At 35.6% G+C, this 25,018-nt stretch overlaps 2 protein-coding genes across 2 annotated transcripts; one reads left to right on the forward strand and one right to left on the reverse strand.

The window, feature by feature from the left end:
• The first annotated feature begins 4,660 nt into the window (after nt 1–4,660).
• On the forward strand, nt 4,661–8,317 carry LOC127119799 (serine/threonine-protein kinase STY13). The gene is made up of 6 exons (XM_051050126.1): nt 4,661–5,238; nt 6,580–6,701; nt 6,881–7,077; nt 7,178–7,352; nt 7,591–7,725; nt 7,853–8,317. Exons 1-6 carry the CDS (start codon nt 4,962–4,964, stop codon nt 8,057–8,059), a joined length of 1,113 nt encoding a protein of 370 aa, XP_050906083.1. The 5' UTR covers nt 4,661–4,961; the 3' UTR covers nt 8,060–8,317.
• A 361-nt stretch (nt 8,318–8,678) lies between these two features.
• On the reverse strand, nt 8,679–11,802 carry LOC127119807 (peptidyl-prolyl cis-trans isomerase CYP38, chloroplastic). The gene is made up of 7 exons (XM_051050138.1): nt 11,480–11,802; nt 10,849–11,139; nt 10,456–10,655; nt 9,780–10,015; nt 9,489–9,631; nt 9,257–9,328; nt 8,679–9,158 (listed from the first exon to the last, which is right to left on the reverse strand). The coding sequence occupies exons 1-7, from the start codon at nt 11,669–11,671 to the stop codon at nt 8,931–8,933; spliced, it is 1,362 nt and encodes a 453-aa protein (XP_050906095.1). The 5' UTR covers nt 11,672–11,802; the 3' UTR covers nt 8,679–8,930.
• Nucleotides 11,803–25,018: the final 13,216 nt, after the last annotated feature.

The raw sequence follows: 25,018 nt of genomic DNA on the forward strand, positions 1-25,018 counted from the left end.
AGGGACGAAATTAGAGACACATTCTAATTTTTTTTTAACTTTCTGGTGGAATTAGTAAAATAGTATATGTAGTCGCTCCAAAGTCTTACGCATCATTTTTGGGGATTGATTGAAAGACAACAAAAAATCTTCAATGTTCTTCATGTGGAACAAAACATTTTTTATGTCCTTACAATCTATCTCACATAATAATGTTGATGTTCTTGTTGTATTTTGTAATAACCTTCATATATTGTCAATCAAAAAAAATATTTGTTTCTTTTTCATATAAAAGTATTTGCCATGAAAATATTTGCTCAAGATAATCAAATCTTTTTAGGATAGATTGTAAGTAAAAGAAAAAAAATATCTCTTAGTTTGAACAAATAATTTATCAGAAATATGAAAAGATAGGTTGTTCTCCAAAACTTCATTGTCAAACTCTTGATTTGTTTAAACAATTTATTTTTAATATTTTGTGTAAACAATGTAAATATAAAAATAAAAAACAAAAAAAATTGTTCCCCTTGATTTTTAACAACGGAGAGGTATGTGGTGCTTGGATTGGAACATATTTTATTATTATTTTATTTAAAATGAAACACATTTTACTTCGGTTTTGAGTCATAACTGAGGTAAAATATAAGCGTGTTTATTCAGTTTCTTCATTATCCTTAAACAAATTTTTATTGTCCATTTAATAAATATCAACGCTTAAGACACAGTCATTAGTAATCCTCGTGAAACCTAAAACCCTTATTATAAAAACATTATGAATATTAAAATTTGACAGTAGTGAATCCACAAGAAACTTAAACGTTGTAGTGAAACCCTCTATGTTTAATCAAAACGCCATGAGATTTTACAAAGTAAAAGTATCATTGTGATAGATTGCAATAGCAGAAAAAAATTAGGTTTATTTAATATATGATTGGTGAGAGTGTATTTACTTTTTTGGCAAATATTTATGAGATGAATTGCAAATGCAGAAAAAAATGGCTCAAGGTTTGTGTTCTAACATAATTTCTTAACTTAATGTTTATTTTATTTATCTAACTTTTTGTTTTGTTTTATGTCAGATACTTGATCTTCTTCAAGATCAATGAAGCGAGGATCCCTAACATTTTCTCTTCTCCAAGATATCCAACATTTGTTCTTCACCGACAACGATGACGATGGAAAATATAAAAAAGATATTGCCAATGTTCGAACTCATGACCATTTAAACTTACCCCTCAGTTATTTTTAAACCGGGGGATAAAGTGGAGTGTTTTAATGACTTTCTTCGTTACCTCGCCTCTATAAGCGAGGTTAAATCAACTTCGCGTCTGAGGCTAAATGTGTTATTTATAGTAGTAGGAATTGAGTAGGTTAATCTAGGCCTAGTGATAGTTAAGTAAATCAAGCGTCCAACTAATCTCATATACCTTGACAATTCTAAGAGTGAATGTCTCTTGGACAAAGTAAGTTTTTGATTTTGTTTCATTGAAAATAAAGAAGGCTTACAACCAAGTATTTCACATTCTTGTAGAATGTCTAAGGTATATTTTCTTTGACAAAGCAATATCTTTTCTGACCCTTGTGTTAGTTACAGGCCTAGGAAGTATTTAAGCAAACCAAGATCCTTCATGTGAAAACATTGACTGAGATATTGCTTGAACTGATCACAGGCCTCAAGGTCATTACTAGAAATGATCAAGTAATAAATATAGATCAAAACAACAAGAAATCTGATCAGTCTGGTTGTCTTGGAAACCATATTTTATCAAAGATTGAGATAGCTTGTTATACCAATTTCTAGATGCTTGTTTCAAGTCATCCAATGACTCCTTTAATCTGCATACTAAATCTTTGTTTGGAACTTTATATCCTTGTGGAGGACTCATATATACTTCTTCTGTCAATTCTCCATTCAAGAAGGCATTGCTAACATCCATTTGATGTAATTTACATCCTTTAGCCACTAAAATTGTTAACAAGCATCTGAATGTGGTCATTTTAGCCACTGATGCAAAAGTTTCATTGAAGTCTTCACCTTCTATTTGTGTGTAACCTTTAGCAATAAATCTGAAATTGTACTTTTCAATCTCACATGTAGCTTTATGTTTGATTTTGTACACTCATTTACATCCTATTAATTTTCTTCCTTGCGGTAAATAAGTTAGTTCTCGTGTCTCATTATCTTCTAGAGCCTTTATTTCTTGAATCATGGCCTCCCTCTAAATTGTGTGCTTGACTGCTTGGGTATATGATTGATGTCCTTTGTTATTAGTGATGGTTGCAAGGTAGGCTCTATGTTTTTGCAAAAACTTATCATAATTTAAAAATTTTGAGATGGGATATGTGATACCTGAAGAGGATTCTAGAATTGATGCCATACACTTGAGGTTTATGTTTAATTTGCGATAATCACAATCTTTTAGATAGTTTGGAGATCGTCTTATGTGTGACATGTTCTGAGGCTCCCTCTCATTTGAGATTTTTCCTTCACTTTCACTTGATGATTCTTTTTAGAACCATCGATGACTTTCCTCATTCACGTCATATATGGATACATGTTCTTGCTCTATAGGATCACCCTCAATTTTAATTGTGTATTCAGGCTCCTTAATGGGTAAACTTTCTATAGGACCTGATGTTTGGTCATTATGAGGAATTTCCCCAAGGATTGGTACTTCCAATTCTTCATCATTATAGAGTGAAGAATCATCATTGAGGTTATCACTTGATAAGTTATTTCTAAAATTAGTAGATCCATTATTGTCTTGTACATGGTAAGGAAAGATATTCTCATAAAACACTAAATCTCTCGATATGTAGCATTCACGAGTCTTTGGATTGTAAACTATCTATCCTTTTTGTTATTGTGGAAAACAAATAAAAATACACCTTTCATCTTTGGGATCAAATTTACTGATTCTTTTTTAGTCATTTTTCTTGTAGCACAAGCAGTCAAAATTTCTCAAGTGCTCATAGTTTGGTATTCTCTTAAAAAGTAACTCGTATGATGTGGCTCCCTTATTTGCCACTGTAGGGGTTTTATTGATTAGATATGTTGTTGTCAATACACAATCTCCCCAAAAATGCAATGGGAGATTTGTTTGAAAATGCAAGGCTTGTACTATGTTCAAAATTTGTTTATGCTTGCGCTCCACACGTCCATTTTGTTGAGGTGTGGCAACACAAGAAATTTAATACATGATCCATTCTTTTTTAGTGAAGCACTTGAAATCAGAGTTAGTAAACTTTGTACCATTGTCACTCCTAATCCTCTTGATATGAATATTAATCTGCCTTTTGATTAGATTTCTAAAACTAATCAAATATTGTAAAGTCTTTATGTTGTGATTCATTAAATATACTCATGTTCCACGAGTGTAGTCATCTATAATGGTTAGAAAGTAATGTGATATATTGTTTGTGGCAATAGGATATTTTCCCCATAGGTCACATCGAATCAATTCAAATGGTGCTTCAGCTTTATTAATACTTAAAGGGAAAGGGTTTTTATATTATTTTGCCTTGTGGTATACATCACAATAGTTTGCTCTATCAAAATTGCACTTGACTAAATGTGAAATATGATGAACGACTTGATTTGAAGAATGTCTCATTCTGATGTTCCATAAGGTTGACATGTCCTTCTTAATTGCACCCAAGAAGGCATATTGATGTTGTTTTGTTAACACATAAACCCCTTCATGCAGGTCACTTGATCCAATCTTCATCTTCGAGGCTTGGTCATGTGTAAGAATCTTGATCATAAATCACATAACAGTTTAAATCATATGTTAGTTTATGAATTGAAATCATATTGCAATTAAAGTCAGGAACCAATAACACATCTGTTAACATAAGGGGACTTGATAAATTCACACCTCTCATATTCTCAACTAGGGTTGAAATCTCTGTTGGTGTAATTATGTAGAAAATTCTATCTGACTTTTCAATTTTCTTCAATACTGAGGTCAAATAAGTCATGTGGTGTGAAGCACCGCTATCAAATATCCAATTAAAACAATATTTAAATTTATCAATCATGTTTATAAGTTTGTAGGTGTTTTTCTTCTCCAATATCTCTTCTGAATCAGAACCATGCTCGGATGTCATAAAGAAAGTTAATTTGAAAAATATATTGTATTCTTATTGTTTTTAATGAAACATAACAAACATTTATATGTAGATTGATGATATATCTTCCGAGCTTGAAAATTAAATCAACTCTAAAAAAAATCTAACAAACTAATAACAAACCTAACAAAATTAAAAAATAGAATGAACCCTTACAAACCCTATCAAACTAATAACAAACCTAACAAATCCTAATAATATATAGAGAGATTAAAGATAGTGCACTGTCAGTGTAAACTTTCTTTACACCATCATCCAATAAAATTATAACGTTATGCCATGTCATACCAGTATTTTAAAATTAAACGTGTGATTTAGCGGGATGCACGTCTCTGATTGGTTGACAGTATAAAAATATTTTACACTGTTACTGTCAATGCATAGTCTTTTTTTCTTTTATATATATATATATATATATATATATATATATATATATATATATATATATATATATATATATATATATATATATATATATATATATATATATATATATATATATTATAATGAGAGATGTTTTGTTTCAATAAATAGAGACCAAAGTGGGTCAAAAAAAACAAACGTCGTGTTCAGGCAAAATCCATGTGCCCACATGGATGATTGAGAGTGATACAGATACAGATTTTCACAAACTTCAACATTTTATTTATCTTTATGTTATTGTTTGATTAAACATCCACAGAAAACCACCATTATATGTATGAATTCACCAAAACAAGCAACAAACACACTCTGACCCACCAATGAAAATTTTCTCAAAACAAACACTTGAATCCAAAGTTTGTAACTTTTAGTGTTTCTGACTAGTTCTAGCACCAAAAGGAGTAAAGGGTGTTTTTTTACTTTTGAGAATGAAGAAGAGTGAGAGTGGTGGATATGTGAGAGCAGATCAAATAGATCTCAAGAGTTTAGATGAACAATTACAGAGGCATCTTAGTAGAGCATGGACTATGGAGAAGAAGAATAAGGAGAAAGAAGATGAAGGGGGTGAAGTTGAAGGAAGGTCTTCTTCTAATACTAGACAAGAATGGGAGATTGATCCTTCTAAACTTATCATCAAAACTGTCATTGCTCGTGGCACTTTTGGTACTGTTCATCGTGGTGTTTATGATGGTCTAGACGTTGCTGGTATATTCACTCCCCTTTCACTTTCTTCAATTGCATTGCACTCTCTCTTTCTAATTTTATGCATACTTGATGTTTGTGTTTTTGTTTGAACAAAAATCATGGTTCATAAGTAAACAAATATGAAAAATGTTAGCAGAGAATGCACGAGCTTTGATTACGTAGTTCGGTCAATTGTGTCTATCTCTCAGACGGGAGAGTTGCTAGAGTGCCTTTCTATTATTCAAATTTAAGGTTTGTAGATTTCAATTTGTGTTTAAATGGTCGCCGGTTCGAGCAACCTGATCATTAACCAGTAAACTATGTGTCATATGGAACGTTTCGGGTGTGTGCGCGCGCATGCGTTTTCCGTTTATTTCTTATACCATTTTTGTTTAAGATCACATGCATATATGCAAGAGGCAATCTTGTTCACTTGGAGAATCTTATGTAAAGTTTTAAGTTGCAGTCGCGCTGCTACGATTCTTGATATTGCAGAAAATCGTATTCAAATGAGACTATTGCAACCTTTGTTGTTGCGAGACATGAAAATTTTGATGTTGTTGCGCAAATGAGATTTTTATCTAACTAAATCCTATTCGATATTTTGACGAAAAAAGAAAAACTTGTGTTTGTTTTAGGTCTTAATTTTAAATGAAAGTATAATAAAGAATTGTTAAGATTTTGGTTTGAATTAAAAATGATGTTTTTGTGTTAAGTTTTACAGTTTTCTCAACTTTGTCAAGTACTTGTTATTGTGATTTCATTATGCTTTTATCTATCTTACAATAAAAAACATTTTCTGCTTTTTTCATGAGTTCTTTTAAGAACCATGTTAGTAGTTGATAGAGTTTGACATTTTTTATCGATTTTGGACCGCAATATAGAAACTTTCTAAATCAAGATTTTAAAAAATCTGTGATTCACAAGATTCAGTTCTAACCTTTGCCTTTTTTTCTTTCCTAAAACTCACAAGATCCACTTGACCTGACAGTTGTGTCCATGAACTTTATTATTCTTCTCTCCTTTTTTGAACTTTCATGTGTTCTTTGTTTATTACTGATAGACACCTGATTTTTCTACCACGAGGTTTTATAAATATTGAAAATAAAAAATAAAAAATAATAATAAAAATGAAAATTATTTTATGCTAATGACATGTGATTATGTTGCCACATACATTTCTGACTCATAATAATATCTATCAATAATACTAACCACCTTTTTAAGTTTTCATGTTTTTCATGATGTTCTAAGTAAAACACTATTATCTTAAGCTTCATGGATGCTAAACTTGTTTACTCGGAAACTTTCTCTTCGGACGATTCAATACAGAGCAACTTATGTTTCATTTTGTTTTCGCAGTTAAGCTTCTTGATTGGGGGGAAGAGGGACATCGGTCAGACGCCGAAATAGCTTCATTGAGAGCGGCTTTTACACAAGAAGTTGCTGTTTGGCACAAGCTTGACCATCCTAATGTAACCAAGGTAATCGTGTAATATGGTCGAAGGTATTGCGAATAGCGTACTATGGCCGGTTTATGTCCTTCATTTGCTACTACGAATGAAACATGTGAAATTGCCTGCATTTGGCTTTTTCCTTATATTCAAACATTCATGTTTGAGTTTTCTTATCGGCGTCTAATGTAAATTCCGTTTTTTTTTAGTTTCTTGGTGCAACAATGGGAACATCAGACCTACAGATACAAACGGAAAACGGACATATAGGAATGCCGAGTAATCTCTGTTGTGTCGTCGTTGAGTATTGTCCTGGTGGTGCTCTTAAGTCGTATCTAATTAAAAATCGAAGAAGGAAGCTTGCTTTTAAAGTGGTTGTTCAACTAGCTCTTGACCTTGCAAGAGGGTTCAATCCATATGCCTAATCTGTGTCATTATAAGTTTTAACTTGATAATGATTTTTCTTTCTATAAGCCTAAGAATTTTAATTTTAATTTATTTTATAGGTTGAGTTATCTCCACATAAAAAAGATTGTCCACAGAGACGTTAAAACAGAAAATATGCTTCTAGACAAGTCACGCACGTTGAAAATCGCTGATTTTGGTGTAGCTCGTATCGAAGCTTCGAATCCTCATGACATGACTGGTGAAACTGGAACGCTAGGTTACATGGCTCCCGAGGTACATGCAATTTTTTTCCATTGAAAGTATCGATTGTGTATCGATATTGTCCTGTGAGATCGCGTTTGCTTCAATCCTAGATATTATAGAAAGTCGAATCACGGCCGCGCATACATATATCTGTCTTATTTTTGAATCATTATAAAGTGGTTTGGTTTGGTTTTGCAAAAGTGTCAATTTGTTCCTGTTATGTTTGAATTGCTTCAGATCATAAACTTACCTGAAGAAATATTTGCAGGTTCTAAATGGTAGTGCATACAATAGAAAATGCGACGTGTATAGTTTCGGAATATGCTTATGGGAGATATACTGCTGTGACATGCCATATCCTGATCTCAGTTTCTCAGAAGTAACATCAGCTGTTGTAAGACAGGTAAGTGAAATGTATCATGCGGCTTTTATTAAGAATTTTATTAATCGGGGCCTTAGGTCTTATACAAAAATACAATGATGTCTAAAATCGAGTGTTTATCAATCCACTATGCCTGTTTTTACTGCAGAATCTAAGGCCAGAGATTCCGCGATGTTGTCCAAGCTCACTGGCGAACGTGATGAAAAGATGTTGGGATGCTAATCCTGATAAGAGGCCAGAGATGGATGAAGTTGTTATCATGTTGGAAGCTATCGACACTTCAAAAGGCGGAGGTATGATCCCTCTTGATCAGCCTCAAAGTTGTTTATGTTTCCGCAAGTATAGAGGACCTTGAAAGATTTTCCACTCTCAAGCAAGCAATAGAGAATCAAGAATCAAGAATCAAGATGGAATACACAAAAAAAAATGAGTGAAAGGCATAGTTAATGAAGAGCTCTACCATTACTTTGTTACTTTGTTAGGCTATAATTTTTGTAAAGCTAATTTGTACTCCTCATTTTCATTTCAACCATTTTTATAATATGTTTCTCTATGTAAGATGTAGCATGGATTGTTCCAACACTAATATCAAGTTCCTAATGGTTCCATTTTATGTGCTCTGTTTTTTACGATATGAATTGTCGAACTCGATGCTCTGAAGTTTACAACACTCACACATATTGCAATCGAACTCAATGCTCTGAAGTTTACATCACTCACACATATTGCGTACAAACCACTTGCACTATACCTGCTTTGAATTTGGTTATAAATATGTGACAGAAGTAGGTTGAAACTGATAGCCTCGGTTTGACTTAGGTGATCTCGTCGATTTGAAAATTGCGTAAAAATGTTATTTTCTTCGATAAGTTGGTTAATTTAGAACAATTGGTGAATCACATTATGTTCTCATTTTAGACGATAAACAGATAATATGTTATTTTTTCTCGTAAGAATATCCTAGTACATGAATGTCAGAAACTGTATTTCCTCAGAAAAACAGTCATAATTTCATCGATGAATTGATTGAATAAAAGCTACAAGCCGTTTACAATTTAGTCTTAGAAAAAAAAACAGAATATATCTCAAGCTGTTTAACTCAATGCTAGATTCTGGTAACAGTGTAACAATAATCAACCTTCTCCAATAGCCTCTAAGGTTGAACCAAGTGTCAATCGACCACTTGCGCCCCCGCGTACTTAATAGCCGAAGAACATTAAGATTCCTTAACCAGCAATCTTGTAACTTGGGTTCACCAAATTATCTAAACCAGAAACAACTTGAATAGATTCTATGACATCACCAACCTTAAGATCTGCTAAGAAATCTTCATTTTCTGTTACATAGCCAAAAACAGCATATCTACCATCCAATATATTGGCATTGCTCGGAGTTAACTCACTTTCTTTCAATAGCCAAAATACTTGGCTAGAGCCAGAGTTGTCCTCAAATTCCTACTCAATCAAAAAAAGTAGAAAACGAACGGTTCGTTTGTTACAACCATTTTAGAAAAGTGATTAACATGCGTAAATTTCGAAGAATATACTCTTACCTCTCTTGCCATTGCCATTGTCCCAAATGCATTAAACGGAAGCTTTGTTTGAGCCTTGTAGAGACCAAGCTCCTGTCCAAACAAGAAACAACAATTAACTTCTAAGATAGCAACCTCTAAGTCTTAGAGCGATGAGCTCAATGTGATATATATATATATATATAAAATTTAATTGGTATGCATCGTCGGTGTAAACAAGTTTTAGACAAACATTCAATCAATCGAGGATTACCTCTAGAGTTTCTCCATAGACAGGTGCCTTTTCTCCCTCTACCATAATTTCTAAAGGTACAGTCCTTATTTTCTCGGTACTAGGATCGATAAAACCCTCGGCAGGACCTTCAGGGTCACCCGTTTGGACAACAAACCCGTCCGCTGCACAAAAAAGACGAAAACAAAACAAAAGAATACTATCTTGGTGAAATGCATATAACTAGAGCGCCTATTTTTGAAATCCATATACAAAATTACATATTTCAATAATGGAAAGAAAAAAACGTGCGCTAAATATCGGATTTATTACCTCTTTGAATCTCCATGCCGTCATAGAAGTGTCTTTCTACCAAGTCGACAAAATTGCCTGCAGTTACGGGGGCATTATAACCATCGAGAACTATGTGGAAAACACACTCATCGACGTTGGGATTGTCTTTAATCTTGATCTTCATATCTACAGCTGCTCTCCCTTTCAATAAAGGCATGTTTCGGTATTCCTCGGGCAATTCGTATGGAAATCCATCAACCATGTCTTCTTCAATACTGCAGAAATGCAATGCCCCAGGAACATCTCAGCTGCAGTCAATCAAAGGCTATATATGAGGATTGATGTTTTTGTCGGTTTGCTAAACCAGTGATCTAGAGGCCACAAACAAATCATATTGTCAAAATGAATGCTTTTCATTGGCCAATAGTTAGTCCAACATTACGATTTTAGGGACAGTTGGTTATGATAACCAGAACAACTTAACTAATGATTAGTCGAGGTTTAGCGACTTGGCCTAATAGGCTTACGTTAACACCTATAGTACATTCGATGACTAGAGGGAAATTTATCGATTAGAACAAATGCTTATAGTACAAATCCTTTTCCTATTTTTTCTATAAAAAAAAAATCATCTTATTCTCACTGAGAAAATCGATGGAAGGATAGGGTTTTTATACAGTTTATGCAGGTGATTTAGTAATCAAGAGATGCTCACCCTCCAACATATTGAAGAAGTTCTTTCTGTTTTGGTCCAACAGAGCTTCGATTCCTATCTTGTAGTATCAGTTCAAACTCATCGATACCAGCTTCCAGCTTATCAATTAGTTCAATTCCATGTTCTTTCTTTGATTCAGCTAAACCCGATACAATTAAAGTCTTCCCTTGCTTCAGAGTTCGAGATGCTTGCCTCACATTCTGCATATCACGTAAAATATCTCAGTTTCTATCCTTATAAAAAAACATAGAAAATCATATTGAAAAAGTTCAATCTGAGGACCCTTAAACTCTCTTCCTCGAGATTACAAAGTTAAACTATTACGATCGAGCTGATACCCCATGGACACAAGGGAAATGTAAAATTTCTAAACAAAAAGAATAAGAATCGTACTCTTTCGACAGAGTCAAGTGCCTTGACACCAGAAATCTTGAGACTATCTGTAATATCTTCTAGCGGTTTTTGCACTTCTCTAATCGCCTTATTGTCAATAGGAAGAGCATATCTCAACAATGCCCCGGGGTCCTTAATCGGCGGTCCAGATATCAATACAGACAGATCAGATAACGCAGAGTTAGCTGCTTGCGCATCGTTAGGCCATCCCAACGTAGGAACTCCCGTTATTAACCCGACCGCAAGTGCTATAGATATCACACTTTGCTTGAAGCAAAATGTCTTCCCTTTCTGCACAAAAAATTAACACGATAAGCTTTGCGACGCCGACTCAGAATCATGCATAGCAGTAATCACAAGTCTCATTACAATGCTTACAAACCTAGGTTGGAATAAACTAACTCTAAAGATACAAAATTTCATCTTCCAAACATCAATTCTAAACAAGATAAAGTCATGAAACTAATTGTTTTGCTAATGGGGTATCATATCTTCACATCAATGTGCATAATCCTCAGAAACTCAAAATCAAATTTGTTCTTAAGATATATTCATAATCACTTGCAAAACCTTCACTCATACGAAAGAGACAAGATGTGATTAAAAAAGAACATTTTTTTAAGAAACTTACATGTTTATCATGAAATTGAGAATGATGGGTTGGTGATGGTTGGTAAGAGCAACGAGTATTGAGAGTTTTTAGTCCAAGATTGGTGTGAGAAAAAGAGTAATTAAGAGGCTTAGAGTGAGTATTGGAGTGAAACAAAATGGGGGTGGAGGCAAAGTTGGAGCAGTAGTGACGAGGGATAATAGATGATGCCATTGAAATGACAGACAATGGAATAGATAGATAAGGTTTTGAGCAAAGTTTTGAGGTTTATGTTTTGTTTTTGTAAAGAGAAAGGGGTTATGTTGGTGGGAATTTCTTCATCCATTCATCTTGATACTCTAGATAAGATAACATAACATTGGATTGGACCCACTTATAATCATGGATATAGAAACCTATTTTATTTAATTTTAAAAAAAACTAGATTACATTATTATTTTTCCAATCTTTCCCTCTCTAAGTAGTTATATTCAAAATACAACCTAAATTTAAATATATTGTCTCGAATAAATTCAAAGTTTTGTTGACTATGTTGTAAAAGATTAGTTAACTTCTTCGGTTAGAATAAACCATAATTGATATTTTTTTTTATATTTTAATTACTTGTCGGAAAGTTTGAAAGTGAGATTTTTGTGTATGGATCAATTATTATAGTGTGAGATACTCACACTTAGATAATAAATTGTTGAATTTAAATGTAAGTTAAATCTCATATTAAAAATAATTAAATATTGAATATAAAAGAGTCTTATTTTATATACATACTATTTATGGATAAATTTATTGAATATGATATAAAATATATTTAGATACATATGTAAATTTGAAATGAATTTGTTTTTAGAAACAAAATTTTTATTTTTAAAAATAAAGAATTTTAGATACAATATTTTTAAATATAATATAAAATATTTTTAGATGCACATGTCAATTTATAATGTTTTACTTAATTGTAAAATGAACGGTGATCATATAAACTCAATTGTATTAAATAATCATATTAAAAAAAGATATGTGAGATGGAGAAGAAAAAAAAAATCACATTTGAAAAAAAAATTGTCTCTCAAATAAAAATAATTATTGATTAAAATAAAATAGATATATCTTGATAGTAACACGGGAAATGTAGAATTGGTTGTGTGTATTGCTATTGAGTGTTATTCGATTTGATACAGTATACTATATATTTTCAAAAGAGGTACTTGATTATAAAACGAACAATAATCTTATAAATTATGAATATTTTTTTATATATAATAATTATATAAAAAATATATTTTTATTTTAGATAAATTTTATGTTTTAAAATTTTAATATTTTTCTGTGTTCTGCTTCATTAAATTAAAAAGATGTTCAAATTTTGTTATTTATACTTAAAAAATTAAAATTGAAAATTGAAAACGGAGAAAAAAATAATTAAAATGAAAATGAGAGAGTACGAGAAAAAAAAATGAGGAAAATTTAAAATTTGAATTAAGAGAAGAAAAGAAAAAGAGAGAAAGTTAAAAATAAAAAATAAGAAATGAATGAGGTGACAAAATAATATAGTTTCATTTTTTTTAGCACTTTTAATTACAAATATATTCTTTTTACTAATATAATTTTTTTAAAAGAAAAGAATATATTAAGAAGTTTTGTTTATTTTAATGGATATATAATTGACTTTTTTATGGAGATTTGAGTTCAAAGATTTTGGCCGTCTCTCGAGTCTTAAATAATTGGCTCCTTTTGTATTTGGTGTTTTACTATACTACCCAAAAAAAATGTGTCCCTCTATTAAGGTAATTTATTTGCTAGACCTAACCATAATTCTTTGGTATAGTAGATTTAAAAGAATGATATTTTGACACATCAATTTAACAACAAGTTTGATGGTTAACACACCTGAAGTATGGCTAACACTACTTAACGGATGATTAATGAATGTAATATAATGATACATTTCACTAATATTCTAATATATACAATTAAGTATGATGGCAATGGGTTCAATTGTGAATGATTAACACTTATATTATCTATGATTCTATATAATATTGAATTTATAAGATAAATAACTCATTTACCTGATGTTTTAAGCTTTGTTAGAGAGTTTAAAGGAAAAGGGACCGGAGTACTTTGAAAAAAAAAAGAAAAATGAAGTGAAAAGAATTAAGAGATTTAACTTGAAAGAATTTTGAATGGTTTAATTTTATATCTAATACAAAAATCATCTAGTTTGAAAGAACTTTAAAAATTGTATTGAATGAGATTTGAAAGGATTTGTACAGTTTATTTAGATGAATTTTTCAACTATAATCTATTTTGTTATGATCTTAAAATATATTTATGATAAATATTTATTTTAACATGGTATATAAAACTATTCTTTTAAAAAATGTTTAAAATTTCTCAAAATTTTAAAATCTCCTTCTCTCGAAGCTTCACTTTCCCTCATCTCCTAATTCATAAACAAAGTCTTACGATTTTGGACCGAGATGTGACATCTTCCTCTCTTATAGTTCTAGAGCATTGAGTTTGTTGTTGCTCTTACCTCGTTCAATATCTCCAATGAATGGTATCGGAGTCTTGATTCGACTTGGTGGAAAATCTTAACTCCCCGTGCACCACCGAATTAAGTGGGTCTCGTATATTTAAAATGTATTAAGGATTTAATTTTTATAAGATCACAATCAAATAAAATTAGTAATTTTCATATTTAAAATATGTCAATCATCTTATTTACTCTTAAGAAAGCTAAACTCAAATCACCACGAAGAAGGGATATTGATTCAATGAAATGCATTTCAACGCTAGAATCAAAGGACCTTCGATTTGATTGAGATTACTCAAATTAGGTCCTTTTTTTCTTGAAAGAAGCTTTTGTGCTTTAAAGTATATCAACTTCATGAGACAATATCTATAGCTTTCACATGTCATTTTATCTTAAGGAGATTGCATATTGCATCATAGTAGTGCTACCACACCTTAGTGAAAAAAAAAATCCCTACAATTTAGAAATGCACTTCTGCATGCACACACTGATCAGTGCATTTTAAGGCACATTCTCATATGTTTGTTCTTAAGTATTTCTTTAATTTCCTTTGCTTATTTTTATATTTTATAATGTTTTTATATTTTAGTTTATTTTTATTGTTATTTGATTTTCGTATTTAATTTTCAGCTTTAACAGTCTGCACTAAAATAATCATAACTGGCGTTCCAGAAATCCGATTGACGCGTTCTAATAATCTCCAGAAAGCTAAGAGAAAGAGCTACAACTTTCGTGTTGAAGTCGAAGTCAGATTCGGAATGCTTATTTTCCAGAATTTCGTTTGAAGTTGCAGCATTAGTTTTATTTTAGTTTTGGGTCGTTAGTTTTGGGTCTGAGTTATATATTTGACCCAGTTGGGTTGTAAACGGATTGCCTTGATTTCCCCTAATACCTAGGGGCCGAAAACATTATTCACGTTTTTTTACCCCAAAAATCTATAGAGAATTTCAATCAATTTTGATGAACAAGATTGTTATTACCCACACAATAACAACGAAAAGAGAAGAACAATGGAGAAAAAGAGAGTGTATAGAACGATGAAGGAGAAGAGTAATATAATTGTGGATTGTGTTGTTGTTTTTTAAGCAAACAACAATCATATAATATTATTGAAAGGAATAAAATTCTAATTACAATTATAACAATCTCAAAGTAGTGAACCTGAATACAACAAATTCGTCCGGAAAGATTAGTTCTCCATTACGGTTCTTTCAAGCGTAAGAAAAATAATTCGTGAATAGTAAAAAAACGTGAATAATATTTCCGGCTGCTGGGTATTAGGGGAAAACCAAGGCAATCCGTTTACAACCCAACTGGGTCAAATACATAACCCAGGCCCAAAACTAACGACCCAAAACTAAAATAAAACTAATGTTGCAGCTTCAAACAAAATTATGGAAAATAAACACTGTGAATCTGACTTAGACTCCAATACTAAAGTTGTAGCTCTTTCTCTTAGCTTTCTGGCAATTATTAGAACGCGTCAATCGGATTTCCAGAGCTCCATTTATGATTGTTTTAGTGAAGACTGTTAAAGCTGAAAATTAAATACGAAAATCAAATAACAATAAAAATAAATTAAAATATAAAAACATTATAAAACATAAAAGTAAGCAAAGGAAATCAAAGAAATGCTTAAGAACAAACATAGGAGAATGTTTATTAAAATGCACTAATCAAATTCCCTCACACTTGAACTTTTGCACTCCGAGCAAAATCAAAACTCAAGAAACACACAACATCAGTTACTCATTCCAGGCTACAAACTCTTCCTTGGTTAAGATAGCATCGATAGGTACTAATCATGCACACTAAGGATATCGTAGGAACATTAATCCACAATTATGCAGTCATAAGCCTCCTGAACACACAATCTATTCTGAATATGTTATTATGCCAAAGCCTAACTTACTCAGTCTCCTTTTTACCCTTTTTCATTCTTGCGCAATCACATTAAGACTGTTATCTCCACAGACTCATAGTAAGGCAACCGATTAGTGACTCTGATCCTTTTTACACGGGGTTCTGATACAAATATTGGTAACCCCTTATTTACCCAATTGCAATTGTGGGGGATCGGACCGTAATCCGCCCTACCAAGTCCAGCACCAGAAACCTCTGAACCAACCAACAATAGGTAATTATTACGTTTTATTTTTGTAGGTTCCACAACCGTTGGGTTAAGTGACCGGGTGAGGGCCACCCAACTTAGAAGGTGCATTCCCTAATTTAATTTTTTTTTCCGAAAGAAACTTGGATCACTCACTTATTTTCATCGGCTTCCTTACGTAAAGCATGTGTGAGATGATGCCGACTGCAAAGATGAACTACTCAAGAGCTATAAGAGAATGAAAATTCAAGGCTATGTCATAACAAGTATTCAAAACAATTTCCATACTCAAGAGACGTACAGTGTTAAGACGATACCGATATTGCATCATAGTAGTGCTACCACACCTTAGTGAAAAAAAAATATCCCTACAATTTAGAAATGCACTTCTGCATGCACGCACCAAAAAGGTATATATATATATATATATATATATATATATATATATATATATATATATATATATATATATATATATATATCAATTAAGATTCAGAAATAGTGTCGCAACCTGAAAAAGGAGATGCAAAAAAACAACCGGCGAGAAAGAAATGACAGAAGAGTCGCCACCGTGCGTTATTTATCCCAAAGGAGGGAAAGGAAACGCTCGAAGTAAACCTGGAAAAGGGAAAGGAAAAGACAAGGTCTCGCAACCAAATCTTGGGTTCGGGAGTCGATTATGCGAAGGGAAGGTATTAGCACCCCTACGCATCCGTAGTACTCTACGGGATCCACTCTTGTTGTTCTTGTCTAAAGGGCGTGGGTTTATCTAATGTACTATCTACTAAAATAAGGGTCAAAAGAAAATGACTCGCACGGATGTCACATCCACTGCATACGTATCTTATCTGAATATGAGAATCAGAGTCTTCGTAGCTCGGCTACCTATGGGTTAAAGAGGAGTGTGCTCGCTGTTGAGACGTGGTGTTCGTATCGGGTTTTTGTTATCGTATCCACAGAGATTGTAAGATATCACTGCCGTTCGATGGTTGTTTTAATCTTAACTTAATGTGACAATAGGGTTTTGGTTTTAATCAAGTTATCTTGCATACAAAGTAATTAATTGCGGTAAAAGTTATGTTTTGATTAATATGAGAAATATTGTCAAAGTTAGGTTTCAATGATCACTTTGCATGTATTTGCTCGGTCAACAATCTTATAAACTCCTTTAGATGATAAATCATTTCACAAAGTCCTCTCAAAATGTTTCTCTCGAACACATATTGTGAGTTTTGCCATTTTGATCCATTGTTTCTCTCGAACACAATCTATCAAAATGACAACTTTTTGGTTCAACCTTATGGTGAACAAAATCATTCGTTACTATCTCTAGCTAACGAACAAGTTTGGATGAAAACCTAGGTCAAGAATCGGTAAACATCTCTCGATCATAAACCAACACAAAGAGTTTTAAATAGAAACAAAGTTTTCATCATATATTTACCGTTAAAGAGTTTACATATGAGGATCCTTACATTTACACACAAAGTTAGAAATCACCTACATCTAACCTTGACAAATGGATGACTTAGCTACTCATTTTCATGGTAGCTTGGTCGGCAAGTAAGGAAAGAAGGTTGATCAACATCCAAGTCGGATAATCGAAGTTGGATGGGAATCCACCTTCTTTTTGTGGAAGATGGTTGCTAGATGAAGAGAAATGGAAATTAGGGCATAAAAGTTCCCAAAACAATGCTGCCAAAAATATCTAGAAAAAAGTACACAAGTGGAAAAAGTTGGTAAAAATGAGGTATGGTGCTCAAAAGTGGCACCTGCTACTTATAGACCACTGCTGGGCTGTCATGCTCGCTAGGCGAGCAGAATGGCTCGCATAGCGAGGGTCTAAAATGGGCACATAAGGCCCCTGCACCCAGAGAAAACAGGGTCTTGGTGAACTGTCATGTTCGCCTAGCGAACATACCTTCGCCTAGCGAAGGACACGCTTCAACCTCGCCCCAGCGAGGTTGAGAGGTTTTGCTACTGGAATGCTCGCTGGGGACTCGCTAGAGCTTCGCCTAGCGAGTGAGTGCTAGCTGCGTTTTTCACCAAAACAGAACGAACTCGCTACCACATTCGCCTTGAGCTCGCCTAGCGAATTAATTTGCTAATTTACTGGAGCTTTTCGCCTGGAACTCGCCTAGCGAACCAAAGCTTCGCCACAGCCTCGCCTAGCGAGCAGGCAGATGAAATGCTTGTATTCTTTGGTTCCTTTGCCAATTCTCTTGTGTCTTCATTTTCAATTAGTTCATGTCTTTCCTGCACAATAACACACAAATCAAAGGCACCAAGCTTGTTTATCAATGTAATGCATTCCATGTAAAACAAATGTGGTTTTGACAATTTTAGCAAGGAAAAAGAGTGAAAGATGCCCACATATGATAACTCAAATAAGCACTTTTGGGTATCTAACAACTCTCCCCAACTAGATTCTTGCTTGTCCTCAAGCAAAGTATGCCTCTTGAAGGACAAGAGGATTTGCTCTAAGAAACGGTTTCTCCGAAGTTGGATAAACGGCTCAAACACAAGCGAAATCAGCATATACAAGTTTCCAACGGTTCGAATCAAATAATACATAAGAACTAAAACTTAAATAGCAATGCAAAATATTTATCTATCTACAACAATACTATTCTGAATGAATCATCCTATCTCTCCTCTTCGAATAAGGAATGAAGATTTTGCGCGTTTGCAACCGCGGGACTAATCTCACTCTCTAACAAATAATGAAGAAATCAAATAGATTCATACAATGTCTAACAATTAAAAATGGTACTGTGGAAGCATAAAGATCACTAAGGGCTTTTCGGTTGAAGCTTGGTTAGGTTAACAAACAAGGGTCATTTCTAAGGCCATTGAAACGAAAGTGCCGATGCAAAAGAGACATTCACAGTATTATTCACACTACTCGACTTTGTTTCATTTGTTTCTTATTTGAAACCTTCACAACACATATTCCACAACTCAATTTTTATTTTTCACTATTTTTCTTCCGAGCAAGCATTCGTTTTCATTCTTTCTATTTTTGTTCTTTTCTTTCACATCAAATATACAAAACAGATGTTTCTTTTCTATATTTTCTATACATATATTTTTCTATGCTTGCTCGGTTTTTCTTTTCTTTTTCAAGAGTTGTGGTACTTACCAATTCTTATCCGTTCTCCCCAACTTATTTCTTCCACACCCTAAGTGAATGCTCTTAACTTTTTACGGCAAAAGAACAATAATCAAGATTTTTCGGGTTATAAAAAAAAGATTTTTGAGATCTCGCTTTATTTCAAGCCGAGATTCAACTGTTTAGGCTCAAAGGGGTTAACAAATACTCTCTCTGCTCACAGGTAAGTTGTTTTTGGATGTAGTTGTGCTCAAAAGAAAACAAGTGCCTTGATCATTTCTAATTGCTTCCACAATTTCACAATAATAAAAGACAAAGCATGAATCACATGAATCAACAAAACTTATTAGAATCCAGCATTTAAGTGAACAATTGAGGTTTCCTCACAATTTGTGGTTTTAAGTTCTAAATGAAACATTCATTCAATTATGTTGCAAAAAGACAATATTCAATTTACCAAAAAGAGTAAAGTTCCTAATGCATTCTAAAATTCTAGCCGACGGTAACCATGTACCTTAGCTTCATTCACTTGTTTATTCTTATCATTGCCATCCAAGCTCGGATGCACCTTCATTGGGTACTTCTTGAGGAGCAACCAATCTAGAAGGGTTTGCCACTCAATCAACCAAAAATTTATTAAACACACAAAATTAAAAACATAAATAATAACATTAACATAAAATATAAATTTGTTCATGGGGGACAAAACACCCCAATAGTACAACACCATGGTCAAAATACAAAATCCGAAGATAAAAATAGAAATGACATAAAAAACTGAAAAAATACAAAAACAAAAACTTAACCCACAAAGGGCTCAGGACTCCTCCTCACTACCGGCATCAGAACCGGTAGCCTCATCATCAACATCATCATCATCAGCATCAGCGTCCACCCCCTCACCATAGACTGGCCTGTCCACAGGCCAATTAGCGTTAAGCATAAACTGCTCACGCGCTAACAATGCTCGAGCACCGGAGGGGTCATTACCTTGCAGTTCCAACCTCTGCATACTGTTGTGCATATCAATCATAGCTCGCTGGGATGCTGCCATCCACTCAAAACTGTAGTCACACACCGCTCGTAGGTAGGGATCAAGCCCGGGAGTAGAAGCACTAGGACCATCAGTAGCCCTAGTACTTCCTGAGGCTGCACTGCCACCGGTAGTCTTTGGCCTACAATATTTAGCCACATACCGATCATCAATAGGTGCCGGGATCCTAACCTGCCCACGAGACGGAAGTCTCACCCTAGCCTAAACACATAAGCTCATAATCAAACACGGGAAAGCCAAGGGACAATTAACACGAGCCCCCGACTTAAGCCCGCTCTCAACCACGGTCTTCAGCTCATTGGCGATTATCCTCGCCACATCTATCTCGACATTTGTAAGGATGGAATGGACCAAATGTGCCACTGGGATCGGCACAGTAGAGGTGTGTGATTTGGGCTGGATGTTGGTCAAAACCAAGAGTAGTATCAGCTGAGCCATGGGAGTCATGTCCTCCCGGTGATACCTCACTGGAACCCCAGATGGGTTCGGCTCAACCGATTTCCCAGGTAAAAGCAGGTCGGCGGTAATGGCAGGGACATCTCTGTGAAGCCTAAGGTCGGTGTGGTATTGGTCTCTCTGGTCAGCACTCAGCTGGAGCGGTTCCCCTAGGATTCGGTTGATAGCATCCCGGTCAAAAGGAATTGAACGCCCGACAACTCTAGAGACCCAAGTAAAGGGCTCGTCGTCGTCGGGCAGTGCGTTAGCATAAAACTCCCGCACTGTCGCAATGTCGTAATGCTCTAAGGGACATATCAACCTATCCCACTTCTTTGCGTCTATCAACCCGGCGAAAGTTCTGTAAGTGCCCTGTGGGTTGATCAGAAAGCGCTTCTCTGGAAGTATTTTTCGCTTCTCCAGAGCTATGTACCGTGCAGCCTGTTTTGGACCGACAAACTTGTCGGTATCGAATTGAATCGGCACGGTCCTGGAAGTAGATGCTCCCTTTCTTTTCTTACCAGCTCCAGATCTAGACTCCATCTGCAAAATATACAAAGAAACAACACACACCAAACAACAGATTAGCCATCAAAGCAAAGTTTAAAATACTGCCTTGCTCGCTGCTGCTTCGCCTAGCGAAGTGGCAGCGAACGCTCGCCCCAGGTTCGCCTAGCGAGTGCTAGCGAACCTTACGGGTTTTGGGGTTTTCTGCATTTTCAAAGATTTTTCCCCCAATACCCATACTCTATTGGTTCCCACATCAGAACCTAATGATTTCTCATGAAAATTAATCGTTCTATGCTATTGGGGATTGCCTAATTGCATGCAAAACCTAAAGTAACACTAAATCCCCAATTTGAAAACCTAAATCTCTCTAAAATTGCAAACTCCAAAATACCACATGCAACCTCAATGTTCCCATACCACACTCATCCTATTTGTCATACACATTTGGAAATTAAGAGTTCTAACAAAAAGACAAATGTAGTAGGGCAAACCTTAGTTACACGGATTTGGAAATGTGAAGTGAGAAGAGTTCGCAATCGACCGAAACGAGCGAGTGTTGGTGATAAAGATGCAAATGAGAGAGTTTGAGAAGCCCAGCACAAAATCCTCAGCAGAGCCGTTCAGAAAATTTTTTGAAGGTTTGGGCAAAATGGCCCTGCTGAGATTTAAATAGTAAACAGTACTGCAGCGCTCGCTGCTGCCTCGCCTAGCGAGCAGGTAGCGAGCTTGCTCGCTACTGCCTCGCCTAGCGAGCTGCAAGCGAGCATGACAGCAAGTGCATGGCAAATGCAGCACTTGCAAGTCATCCAGCATGGGTTTTGTTGAGTGCACTCAATACAACATAAAACATAAAACAGTAAATACTTACAATGTTGGGGTGCCTCCCAACTAGCGCTTGTTTAACGTCGGCTGAGCTCGACGGTGCGATGCTCACAGAGGAGCATCGAGCGGCTGAGCACAACTCTCGCGATCCACATGACCGCCGAGATACACTTTCAATCGTTGGCCATTCACGGTCCAACTATCTTTCTCGTCCATGTCTTCAATGACAATGGCCCCGTACTCTTTTACTTCTTTCACCCGAAATGGCCCGGACCATTTTGATTTCAACTTCCCGGGAAACAACTTCAACCGGGAGTTGAACAATAGGACCAATTGTCCGGGCACAAATTCTTTGTTACGGATCTTCTTGTCGTGATACTTCTTTGCTTTTTCCTTGTACAACCAACTTGAGTGGTATGCGGCATTGCGCATCTCCTCCAACTCAAGTAGTTGTACTTTCCTTTTGTTACCGGCCAACTCATGTTCAAAATTTAAAAACTTTAGGGCCCACAAGGCCTTGTGCTCCAATTCAACCGGCAAATGGCAAGTTTTACCAAATACCAATTGAAACGGAGTTAGGCCAATTGGAGCTTTAAAGGCCGTACGGTAGGCCCATAATGCTTCGTCCAATTTTTGGGACCACTCTTTTTTAGAATTAGACACGGTTTTTTCTAGGATTCTCTTAATCTCACGATTAGAGACCTCCGCTTGCCCGTTAGCCTGAGGGTGGTACGGAGTTGTCACCCTATGCGACACACCATAATGTTTTAAAATAGTTTCCAAAGGTGCATTGCAAAAGTGTGACCCTCCGTCACTTATCAACACTCGGGGGGTTCCAAAACGGGAAAATATGTTTTTCTTTAAAAATTTTATCACCGTTTTGGCATCCGCCCGAGGTGAGGCAATCACCTCAACCCACTTAGAGACATAATCAACAGCAACAAGCATGTACTCATTCCCATAAGAGGGTGGGAAAGGTCCTACAAAATCTATGCCCCAACAATCGAACACTTCCACTTCTTGGATATTTTGGAGAGGCATCTCATCTCTCTTACCTATCCCACCACTTCTTTGGCAACTGTCACAACTTTGCGCATGGGTATGTGCGTCTTTGAAAATAGTTGGCCAATAAAATCCCGATTGAAGAATTTTAGTGGCCGTTCTTACCCCATTATAATGTCCGCCATAAGGCGAGTTGTGACAATGCCAAAGGATGCTCTGGGCTTCATCACCAGTTACGCATCTCCTTAACAGGTTATCGCTACCCAACTTAAACAAGTATGGGTCATCCCAAACATAATACTTCGCATCCGAAAGGAACTTCCTCTTTTGGTTCGAAGTTAGGTCGGCAGGCACAAAACCACTAGCCTTGTGGTTTGCAAAGTCTGCAAACCACGGCCTAACTTGAACCTTAAACAATTTTTCATCAGGAAATTCTTCCCGGATTTCCTTTTCAGATGCGGTAACCTCGACATTCACTAAGCGGGATAAATGATCCGCTACCAAGTTTTCCGACCCCTTCTTGTCTTTGATTTCGACATCGAATTCTTGTAACAAGAGGATCCAACGGATGAGCCTTTGCTTCGAATCCGGCTTGGTTAGCAGATATTTAATCGCCGCGTGGTCGGTGTACACAACAACTTTAGACCCTATAAGATATGACCTAAACTTTTCTAGCGCATACACTATTACGAGTAGTTCTTTTTCCGTTGTGGCATAATTTATTTGAGCCTCGTTAAGAACCTTACTCGCATAATGTATCGCATGAAAAGTTTTGTCTTTTCTTTGGCCAAGTACCGCTCCAACAGCATAGTCACTCGCGTCACACATTAGTTCAAAATTTTTATTCCAATCGGGAGCGACTTTTATTGGAGCGGTAACCAATTTTTCTTTTAAAACCTCAAAAGCTTGCAAACAATCTTCGGTGAAGAGAAATACCTGGTCCTTGGCGAGCAAATTGCTCAAAGGCTTAGCCACCTTTGAGAAGTCCTTGATGAAGCGCCGGTAGAACCCCGCGTGCCCCAAAAAGCTACGGATGCCTTTCACATTCACCGGAGGGGGTAATTTTTCAATTACTTCAACCTTAGCTCTATCCACTTCAAGCCCCCTTTTAGAGACTTTGTGGCCTAGCACGATCCCCTCGGTCACCATGAAGTGACACTTTTCCCAATTTAGCACCAAATTGGTCTTCACACACCTTTCCAACACCGTCTTCAAATTTGCCAAGCATAGACTAAACGTCCCACCAAATACCGAGAAGTCATCCATGAAGACTTCCATGGTTTTCTCTATCAGATCGGCAAAAATGGCTTGGACACATCGTTGGAAGGTCGCCGGTGCATTGCACAGCCCAAAGGGCATTTTTCTGTATGCGAACACTCCAAACGGACACGTGAAAGCCGTCTTCTCATGATCAACCGGGTCAACCGCAATTTGGTTGTACCCGGAGTAGCCGTCCAAAAAACAATAGTATTGTTGGCCCGATAGTCTTTCAAGCATTTGATCCATAAATGGGAGTGGGAAATGGTCCTTACGAGTCGCGGTATTCAACCGTCTATAATCTATACACATTCTCCACCCCGTGGCAACTTTAGTCGGGATCAATTCGTCTTTGTCATTTCGGATTACGGTCATTCCACCCTTCTTCGGAACCACGTGCACGGGACTAACCCACGGACTATCCGAGATCGGGTAAATCATTCCCGCATCCAATAGCTTCACCACTTCCTTTCTTACAACCTCCTTCATCGTAGGATTTAAGCGGCGTTGTGGTTGAGCCACCGGCTTAAAATCTTCCTCCATCAAAATCTTGTGCATACAATAGGATGGACTAATTCCTTTTAGATCGGAAAGAGTCCAACCCATAGCTTCTTGATTGGTTTTTAGCACAATGATTAGACGGGCTTCTTCTTCTTTTGTCAAGAGGTTGCTTATGATGACCGGCTTTGCCTCGGTCTCATCTAGAAACACATATTTCAAATTTG

The sequence above is a fragment of the Lathyrus oleraceus genome, chromosome 1, assembly GCF_024323335.1.
Source record: "Lathyrus oleraceus cultivar Zhongwan6 chromosome 1, CAAS_Psat_ZW6_1.0, whole genome shotgun sequence".
Taxonomy (NCBI): Eukaryota; Viridiplantae; Streptophyta; class Magnoliopsida; order Fabales; family Fabaceae; genus Lathyrus; species Lathyrus oleraceus.